The sequence below is a fragment of the Oncorhynchus keta genome, chromosome 18 (genome assembly GCF_023373465.1).
Source record: "Oncorhynchus keta strain PuntledgeMale-10-30-2019 chromosome 18, Oket_V2, whole genome shotgun sequence".
Taxonomy (NCBI): Eukaryota; Metazoa; Chordata; class Actinopteri; order Salmoniformes; family Salmonidae; genus Oncorhynchus; species Oncorhynchus keta.
The window spans coordinates 52,327,329-52,336,951 of NC_068438.1; the positions used below are offsets into that span (position 1 = coordinate 52,327,329).

A 9,623-nucleotide genomic window follows, 5' to 3' on the forward strand; every position below is an offset into this window, starting at 1 on the left:
GCTTGGCTATTCAGTAGAGATGTGCAGTTCACGAACGACTCTTTTTTTTATTACTGATTCATGATTCATGATTTATTTTCCCGAGTGACTCAATCATTTTAGTTGTTCGTTTGACCTGCTGTCAGGCCTCAATTAAATCATTAAAACAGGATAAATACGCACTCCACCGGGAAAAAAAAAGTAAATAAAACATGTTTTGAGCTGATAATTGTTCACATGGTGCAACAATGGATGCAATTCGTGTATTATTGAATGTTATGATGGACACAGCTTTGTGTGGAACCAAAATATACCACTAAACATACCTCCCTTTGTCAACGAACTCGAGAACGAATCGTTTGGGGTGTTGAACCATAATCACCTTCATAGCAGTCAGGCAATGCCTTCCACCAGGAGTCGTTCACAATCTAGTCCGGCTGCTGACACAACTAGACCTGCTTTCAAATGTATCAACAAATACATGCACATTGTTTATTAAAGCACACTTTTTTACAAGTCTCAGTCACAAATAACAGCTCCAATAAACCCCTTGTGGTGAACGAGAGACTTGTAAAATCATGACGAATTTCCAGTTCATCATTCATCGGTAGAGGGTCCTATGCATTATTTACTCAAATGGACGAAATGAGTCGAAAGATTCGTTCTTTTGACTGAATGAGTCGACAAGATCAGTCAGTAAAAAGGTCCGAACGTCCCATCACTTACTATTCAGACAGTACAAGTTGACTGCCGAGTTCATATCTTCCTCGATGGGGGCGTTCTCGTTCGTGTTTACATTCAAGCACATCCGTCCTGCGCATTCGTCAGCAAGATGTGATTGATGGGCACACTGCTACAGGTTGATTTGAAATAATTCCTTTCCAGTAGCCTAAAATATGTGTTTTATATGTAGACAAGACGATTTTAAGGGGGCTGCTTTGTAGCCACCGCACCTCCACCCGTGTACAACATATTTTGGAAGCTATAGATAATAGAAATGCATTTATTAATGTCTACATTCGTTTTTGCCACGTCTATTCTATTACAAACACTTAAATGCATACTTTAAAATGTATGTGAGCTAAACAGTTTTAAAAATGAAAAAATATATCAAAACATTTTCCTAGAGAGAGAGTACTAATGTTACCGTCCCAACGACAACAAAACAATACTTAAATAAATGTAATTTAGTCCTTGAAACGTTAAATTGAAATACTGTAGAATTCCATTCATTCCCATGGAGGCCGACTAGTGACTTCAAAGCCTCTTAATTGCCAATACACAGCATCAACTATCCCGGGTTTATATACATCGGAGCCTAAAATACATGTCAGCGAAGGGTTATTGAGAGATACTTACAGTATATTTAAGATAAGAGAATCTTGGCACAATCTTTTTTTTCTTCCCTTTTGGTACCCATAACATAATAGATTTACCTTTTAAGTAAACATTACATAATATATTTACCTTTTAAGTAAACATTACATAATATATTTACCTTTTAAGTAAACATTACATAATATATTTACCTTTTAAGTAAACATTACATAATATATTTCACCCCTGCCTTACATTAATTGATTACTAGAATATCTAAATGTCCAATAATCCAGTTTTTGGTTACCTAAAGGGGAAAAAATAAAATGTACCCAAGATTTGATCTGCAAGCCATAGGTTTGTGTTTCTCAGTAACCATGCACAAACATGTCATTTAAGCTACTGGAAAGGAAGTACTTCTCAAGTAAAAAAGTCTATCCTCCGTATAGGCCTAACATCAGGGGTTTTCATCTGGTTGTTTACTTTGGATCAATGGATGTGTATGAATTTATTTATTTTCCATCCTTAGCAAATCTCTGAGGACACCGGTCTACTGTACACTGTGTGAAGAGAATGTCTCCGACTGTAGTCATAAACCAGCCACCGGAGTTTATAATAATAACAATGAATTGATTTATTGGCTGATTTGTTGTTGCAGAAAAAGTATTTGTCTCACCAACAAATAAACAAAGTTTTGAAAATGGAAAGTCAATAAGCAAGTGTTCATGAAAGCAGAAATACAGGCCATACAGACACACGTTTAGACACATCCTCTTTACTTAGTGTCTGGCAACTAGGAATGCTGGGGAGGGAGGCGGGGGCTATACAGGTGTCTTTTTTCAATTTCATCTTTAAAAGGACATATGTAGCTTTACTGGAAGAGCCAAACTAAATGGGCGGGGTGAACGACAACATATTATGAAACTACCAACCGGGGAGACAGAAAGTCAAGTGCATCTAGGGTTGATCCTGTAAACAACAGTCCTCAGCTCAGCCTACTCCACTCTGGAATGAAGTCTCGCTGTGGCAGTTCACCCCTGGATCTGAGATGAACAGCTGCTTGATCGTCAAGACAGCGTTGACTGAAAAGTTCAGGGTGCTTCTCATCATTAGTGTATCACAGTAGGTACAAATCAAATCATGGTCAATTTTTTGTTTTAATTAAGATTGATTGTTGTTGCAGCTTATTGACATCTGTTTTTACATTTGCTACAGAATGTGTTGTACAATGTGTATGGAAGATTATTAAAAAAATACACACACAAACTATTGAGTATTTAAAGCTTCTAAATGCTGTGTTATGGGACAATTCTTACAATATTGAGAGTCCATGGGATGGGGGTGTGAAGTATTTTCGCAGGTAACAGTATTAAAGTAAAAAAGTATTTTTTTTTTAACCATTTTTAGTTATTGTTCTGCTGTTCTTCTTCTTCTTTTTAAAATTGACTTAAGGGTTAATCACTCTCTTCTCCCACTATTTCTCGTTCTCTCAGTTGTTATTGTTAAGAATTCTTCCTTATCACAAGTGAAAGCATGTTTACAGTGCAGGTCAGGGGGGACTGTGGTATTTGAGAATGTTTGACTTTGGAGAAGCAAAACTCAATTGCGGCCCCAGACGATGTGGTAGATCAGTGATAACTGAACAGGTTTGGGGTTTCTATTACTATTCTATTACTAGTGATGGTAATGTGTCAACAGGATGAAAGGAAATGGTATTTAGAAGTCTAAAAAAAAGTATTGTGACAACCACAGATATGAGGTAAGGCTTTGAAACACTCTTGTAGTCTGAAAGCGGAGCGAGTGAGTAAACTTCCGTGTGAATTCTTTCACCTGCTGAGGAACACTTTGTGCTGCTGTGTAACTGTTGTCATCACCCCCCCATTACATCACTCTCTTTTTTGTGTGGACTCAAGGAATTCAAGGAATAGTGCATGTAGCAACAGCTAATGGGGATCCTAATAAACTGATCTCTCACTCTGCCTCTTTCTCTTTCTCTCTCTCTCTCTGCCTCGTTCTCTCTCTCTCTCTCTCTGCCTCGTTCTGTCTCTCTCTCTCTCTGCCTCGTTCTCTTTCTTTCTCTCTCTGCCTCGTTCTGTCTCTCTCTCTCTCTCTCTCTCTCTCTCTTCTCCTCGTTCTCTCTCTCTCTCTCTCTCTCTCTCTCTCTCTCTCTCTCTCTCTCTCTCTCTCTCTCTCTCTCTCTGCCTCGTTCTCTCTCTCTCTCTCTCTCTCTGCCTCGTTCTCTCTCTCTCTCTACCTCGTCTCTCTCTCTCTCTCTCTCTCTCTCTCTCTCTCTCTCTCTCTCTCTCTCTCTCTCTACCTCGTTCTCTCTCTCTCTCTACCTCGTTCTCTCTCTACCTCGTTCTCTCTCTCTCTCTCTACCTCGTTCTCTTTCTTTCTCTCTCTGCCTCGTTCTGTCTCTCTCTCTCTCTCTCTCTCTCTCTCTCTCTCTCTCTCTCTCTCTCTCTCTCTCTCTCTCTCCTGCCTCGTTCTGTCTCTCTCTCTCTCTGCCTCGTTCTCTTTCTTTCTCTCTCTGCCTCGTTCTGTCTCTCTCTCTCTCTCTCTCTCTCTCTGCCTCGTTCTCTCTCTCTCTCTCCCTCTGCCTCGTTCTCTCTCTCTCTCTCTCTCTCTCTCTCTCTCTCTCTCTCTCTCTCTCTCTCTCTCTCTCTCTCTCTCTCTCTCTCTCTCTCTCTGCCTCGTTCTGTCTCTCTCTCTCTACCTCGTTCTCTCTCTCTCTCTCTCTCTCTCTACCTCGTTCTCTCTCTCTCTCTCTCTCTCTCTCTCTCTCTCTCTCTCTACCTCGTTCTCTCTCTCTCTCTACCTCGTTCTCTCTCTGCCTCGTTCTCTCTCTCTCTCTCTCTCTCTCTCTCTCTCTCTCTCTCTCTCTCTCTCTCGTTCTCTCTCTCTCTCTCTCTCTGCCTCGTTCTCTCTCTCTCTCTCTACCTCTCTGCCTCGTTCTGTCTCTCTCTCTCTACCTCGTTCTCTCTCTCTCTCTCTCTCTCTACTCGTCTCTCTCTCTCTCTCTCTCTCTCTCTCTCTCTCTCTCTCTCTCTCTCTCTCTCTCTACCTCGTTCTCTCTCTACCTCGTTCTCTCTCTCTCTCTCTCTCTCTACCTCGTTCTCTTTCTTTCTCTCTCTGCCTCGTTCTGTCTCTCTCTCTCTCTCTCTCTCTCTCTCTCTCTCTCTCTCTCTCTCTCTCTGCCTCGTTCTGTCTCTCTCTCTCTCTGCCTCGTTCTCTTTCTTTCTCTCTCTGCCTCGTTCTGTCTCTCTCTCTCTCTCTCTCTCTGCCTCGTTCTCTCTCTCTCTCTCTCTCTCTCTCTCTCTCTCTCTCTCTCTCTGCTCTCTGCCTCGTTCTCTCTCTCTCTCTCTCTCTCTCTCTCTCTCTCTCTCTCTCTCTGCCTCGTTCTGTCTCTCTCTCTCTACCTCGTTCTCTCTCTCTCTCTCTCCTCGTCTCTCTCTCTCTCTCTCTCTCTCTCTCTCTCTCTCTCTCTCTCTCTCTACCTCGTTCTCTCTCTCTCTCTACCTCGTTCTCTCTCTGCCTCGTTCTCTCTCTCTCTCTCTCTCTCTCTCTCTCTCTCTCTCTCTCTCTCTCTCTCTCTCTCTCTCTCTCTCTCTCTCTGCCTCGTTCTGTCTCTCTCTCTCTCTCTACCTCGTTCTCTCTCTCTCTCCCTTTCTTTCTCTCTCTCTCTACCTCGTTCTCTCTCTCTCTCTCTCTCTCCCCTCTGCCTCGTTCTCTCTCTCTCTCTCTCCCTTTCTTTCTCCATGTTTTAGGAGGAATCTAAAGTGAATAAATCAGTCATCATGGAAGATGGAAACTTGTCCTCTGACTGCTCCATCAGCATGTTCAAACACAGAGTCTACCCACCCATATACCTAGTCATCTTCCTCCTCGGCCTCACCTTCAACCTCATCTCCCTCTGCTTCTTCGTCAGTGTCTGGAGGAGTAAGAAAACGTTTACTCCCGTAAACCTGTACATGGTCAACCTGCTGGTGTCAGACTTGATGCTGGTGTGCTCCCTGCCACTCCGGGCCTACTACTACTACATGGAATCTAGCTGGGTGTTTGGAGACATCGCCTGTCGCGTTATGTCCTACATCTTCTACATCAACATGTACGGGAGCATCTACTTCCTCACGGTGCTGAGTGTGGTTCGTTTTGTGGCAATCACCCGGCCGTACAGGTATATGAGCATGCAGAATAGCCGTAATTCCTGGCTGGTCTGTATTTTGGTCTGGCTGTTGGTGTCGCTAGCCTCCATCCCTATGCTGACTTCAGGGACCGTCACAGATGCTTATGGTAGAACCAGGTGCTTGGAGCTTAATCCAGAATACAAACTCATTCACATCCGCACACTGATCATAGCCAACCATGCCACCTTACTTCTGGGCTTCATCCTGCCCTTTGCAGTGATCTCTATCTGTTACATATTTGTGGTGCGTAGCCTGCTGAAGCTGAGGAAGGTTGAAGGAAGGCCGAAATCCCAATACAAGAAGTCCATGTCCCTGGTTGTAATAGTCCTTAGCATCTTCCTAGTGTGTTTCCTGCCCTACCACGTCATGCGGACTGTCTTCCTGGAAGCTGAGATGCAGGTGAGGGATAAAGGGTATGGAGGTTCCTGTAGGTACATAGAGCGTGTACGCAAAACAGCTGTGCTCACTTTGTGTCTGGCAGCGATGAACAGCTGCTTGGACCCACTTCTTTATTTCTTCGTTGGAGAGAACTTCAGGCTTTTCTGTCAGGGTGCTTACAAAGAGACGGAGGCAAAGTCATTGGCTAAGACAGAGGGAAAGATGAAGGGTCTGACATCAGAGCTACAGGAAGGAACACGTCTGACATCAGAGCTACAGGAAGGAACACGTCTGACATCAGAGCTACAGGAAGGAACACGTCTGACATCAGAGCTACAGGAAGGAACACGTCTGACATCAGAGCTACAGGAAGGAACACGTCTGACATCAGAGCTACAGGAAGGAACACGTCTGACATCAGAGCTACAGGAAGGAACACGTCTGACATCAGAGCTACAGGAACTAAACACTCCAAACAGCTCCAGACCTGATAGTTAGCCTGGGACAGGTTGGAAGTGAAATATGACTATATTTGATGGCTTTGAGAAGAAACTCTAGAGATGGTTATTTTCTGTTGACAACCCTAGAAGGCAATTTACAGCTAGGTATATCAATACAAATTATGTGTCCCACTGTGTGTGTATCCAGTCCCCTCCTCATGAATTATTTTTAATGTAATTGTTGTTGGCCAACAGGTTTACTATCAGAATATTCTGTGACTTGTCCAAGCCTGAACCGTTGCAATATATAACATTTACCTTGGTCATGTTCAAACAGCAACTTCTGGAGAAACCAGACACACCCACCATTGGCAGGGTACAGACTGACAGGATTGGACAGCTCTGTAGGTTCTGAATGGAAAGCACCAATCAGCATGAATGAGTGATAAAGTAGAGGTCACGTCAAACAAAAACCTTACAGTGAAATGCTGAATACAACAGGTGTAGTAGACCTTACAGTGAAATGCTGAATACAACAGGTGTAGTAGACCTCACAGTGAAATGCTGACTACAACAGGTGTAGTAGACCTTACAGTGAAATGCTGAATACAACAGGTGTAGTAGACCTTACAGTGAAATGATGAATACAACAGGTGTAGTAGACCTCACAGTGAAATGCTGAATACAACAGGTGTAGTAGACCTCACAGTGAAATGCTGAATACAACAGGTGTAGTAGACCTCACAGTGAAATGCAGAATACAACAGGTGTAGTAGACCTTACAGTGAAATGCTGAATACAACAGGTGTAGTAGACCTCACAGTGAAATGCTGAATACAACAGGTGTAGTAGACCTTACAGTGAAATGCTGAATACAACAGGTGTAGTAGACCTTACACTGAAATGCTGAATACAACAGGTGTAGTAGACCTCACAGTGAAATGCTGAATACAACAGGTGTAGTAGACCTTACAGTGAAATGCTGAATACAACAGGTGTAGTAGACCTCACAGTGAAATGCTGAATACAACAGGTGTAGTAGACCTCACAGTGAAATGCTGAATACAACAGGTGTAGTAGACCTCACAGTGAAATGCTGAATACAACAGGTGTAGTAGACCTCACAGTGAAATGCTGAATACAACAGGTGTAGTAGACCTCACAGTGAAATGCTGAATACAACAGGTGTAGTAGACCTTACAGTGAAATGCTGAATACAACAGGTGTAGTAGACCTCACAGTGAAATGCTGAATACAACAGGTGTAGTAGACCTTACAGTGAAATGCTGAATACAACAGGTGTAGTAGACCTTACAGTGAAATGCTGAATACAACAGGTGTAGTAGACCTTACAGTGAAATGCTGAATACAACAGGTGTAGTAGACCTCACAGTGAAATGCCGAATACAACAGGTGTAGTAGACCTTACAGTGAAATGCTGAATACAACAGGTGTAGTAGACCTTACAGTGAAATGCTGAATACAACAGGTGTAGTAGACCTTACAGTGAAATGCTGAATACAACAGGTGTAGTAGACCTCACAGTGAAATGCCGAATACAACAGGTGTAGTAGACCTTACAGTGAAATGCTGAATACAACAGGTGTAGTAGACCTCACAGTGAAATGCTGAATACAACAGGTGTAGTAGACCTCACAGTGAAATGCTGAATACAACAGGTGTAGTAGACCTTACAGTGAAATGCTGAATACAACAGGTGTAGTAGACCTTACAGTGAAATGCTGAATACAACAGGTGTAGTAGACCTCACAGTGAAATGCCGAATACAACAGGTGTAGTAGACCTCACAGTGAAATGCTGAATACAACAGGTGTAGTAGACCTCACAGTGAAATGCCGAATACAACAGGTGTAGTAGACCTCACAGTGAAATGCCGAATACAACAGGTGTAGTAGACCTCATAGTGAAATGCTGAATACAACAGGTGTAGTAGACCTCACAGTGAAATGCTGAATACAACAGGTGTAGTAGACCTCACAGTGAAATGCCGAATACAACAGGTGTAGTAGACCTCACAGTGAAATGCTGAATACAACAGGTGTAGTAGACCTTACAGTGCTGAATACAACAGGTGTAGTAGACCTTACAGTGAAATGCCGAATACAACAGGTGTAGTAGACCTTACAGTGAAATGCCGAATACAACAAGTGTAGTAGACCTTACAGTGAAATGCCGAATACAACAGGTGTAGTAGACCTTACAGTGAAATGCCGAATACAACAAGTGTAGTAGACCTTACAGTGAAATGCCGAATACAACAAGTGTAGTAGACCTTACAGTGAAATGCCGAATACAACAGGTGTAGTAGACTTTACAGTGAAATGCCGAATACAACAAGTGTAGTAGACCTTACAGTGAAATGCCGAATACAGCAGGTGTAGTAGACCTTACAGTGAAATGCTGAATACAACAGGTGTAGTAGACCTTACAGTGAAATGCCGAATACAACAAGTGTAGTAGACCTTACAGTGAAATGCCGAATACAACAGGTGTAGTAGACTTTACAGTGAAATGCCGAATACAACAAGTGTAGTAGACCTTACAGTGAAATGCCGAATACAACAAGTGTAGTAGACCATACAGTGAAATGCCGAATACAACAAGTGTAGACCTTAGCGCGAAATGCTTACTGACCAGCCCTCTTCTTGAACTGTAGTGTTGGTTAAGAAAATATTTACCAAGTAGACTAAAATAAAAAAGTTATAATAAAAAGTAACACAATAAGAATGACAATAACGAGGCTATATACAGGGGGCACCGGTACCGAGTCAGTGTGCAGGGGTACAGGTTAGTCGAGGTAATTTGTACATGTAGGTGGGAGTGAAGTGACTATGCATAGATAATAAACAGCGAGTAGCAGCAGTGTACAAAAAAAGGAGGTTGTATTAATTGTTCAGCAGTCTTATGGCTTGGGGGTAGAAGCTGTTGAGGAGCCTTTTGGACCTAGACTTGGTGCTCCGGGTGCTTGTCATGCGGTAGCAGAGAGAACAGTCTACAACTTGGGTGACTGGAGTCTCTGACCATTTTCTGGGCTTTCCTCTGACACCGCCTGGTATAGAGATCCTGGATGGCAGGAAGCTCGGCCCCAGTGATGTACTGGACCGTTTACACTACCCTCTGTAATGCCTTACGGTCGAATGCAGAGCAGTCGCCGTACCAGGCAGTGATGCAAACGGTCAGGATGCTCTCGATGGTGCAGCTGTAGAACCTTTTGAGGATCTTGGGACCCGTGCCAGATCTTTTCAGTCTCCTGAGGGGGAATAAGCATTGTTGTACCCTCTTCACGACTGTGTTGATATGT

General features: G+C 43.0%; 2 protein-coding genes and 2 long non-coding RNA genes across 12 annotated transcripts in view; 2 read left to right on the forward strand and 2 right to left on the reverse strand.

The window, feature by feature from the left end:
* Window positions 1-485, reverse strand: part of rcbtb2 (regulator of chromosome condensation (RCC1) and BTB (POZ) domain containing protein 2) — a 63,613-nt gene extending 63,128 nt beyond the window's left edge. The window contains exon 1 of the mRNA XM_052468858.1: window positions 362-485. Within this exon, the coding sequence (XP_052324818.1) occupies window positions 362-367 (6 nt within the window). The 5' untranslated portion in view covers window positions 368-485. The remainder of the gene's footprint in view (window positions 1-361) is intronic.
* A 1,731-nt stretch (window positions 486-2,216) lies between these two features.
* Window positions 2,217-6,883, forward strand: LOC118397591 (cysteinyl leukotriene receptor 2). Of its 2 annotated transcripts, none has more exons than XM_035792520.2 (2): window positions 2,217-2,422; window positions 5,064-6,883. In XM_035792520.2, the coding sequence occupies exon 2, from the start codon at window positions 5,094-5,096 to the stop codon at window positions 6,357-6,359; it is 1,266 nt and encodes a 421-aa protein (XP_035648413.2). In that variant the 5' UTR covers window positions 2,217-2,422; window positions 5,064-5,093; the 3' UTR covers window positions 6,360-6,883. The 2 variants fall into 2 exon arrangements, with proteins under 2 accessions (XP_035648413.2, XP_035648412.2); XM_035792519.2 differs by having other exon boundaries at window positions 2,217-2,418.
* Window positions 6,884-6,895: 12 nt separating this feature from the next.
* Window positions 6,896-8,854, forward strand: LOC127908967 (uncharacterized). Of its 8 annotated transcripts, XR_008069281.1 has the most exons (6): window positions 6,896-7,144; window positions 7,221-7,714; window positions 7,753-7,904; window positions 7,981-8,208; window positions 8,247-8,621; window positions 8,736-8,854. It is a non-coding gene; the product is annotated as an uncharacterized LOC127908967 (long non-coding RNA). The 8 variants fall into 8 exon arrangements; XR_008069277.1 differs by having other exon boundaries at window positions 6,898-7,144; window positions 7,221-7,904; window positions 7,981-8,170; XR_008069278.1 differs by having other exon boundaries at window positions 6,898-7,144; window positions 7,221-7,904; window positions 7,981-8,170; window positions 8,285-8,621.
* LOC127908972 (uncharacterized) lies at window positions 8,418-9,074 on the reverse strand. The gene is made up of 3 exons (XR_008069345.1): window positions 8,861-9,074; window positions 8,671-8,784; window positions 8,418-8,556 (listed from the first exon to the last, which is right to left on the reverse strand). It is a non-coding gene; the product is annotated as an uncharacterized LOC127908972 (long non-coding RNA).
* Window positions 9,075-9,623: the final 549 nt, after the last annotated feature.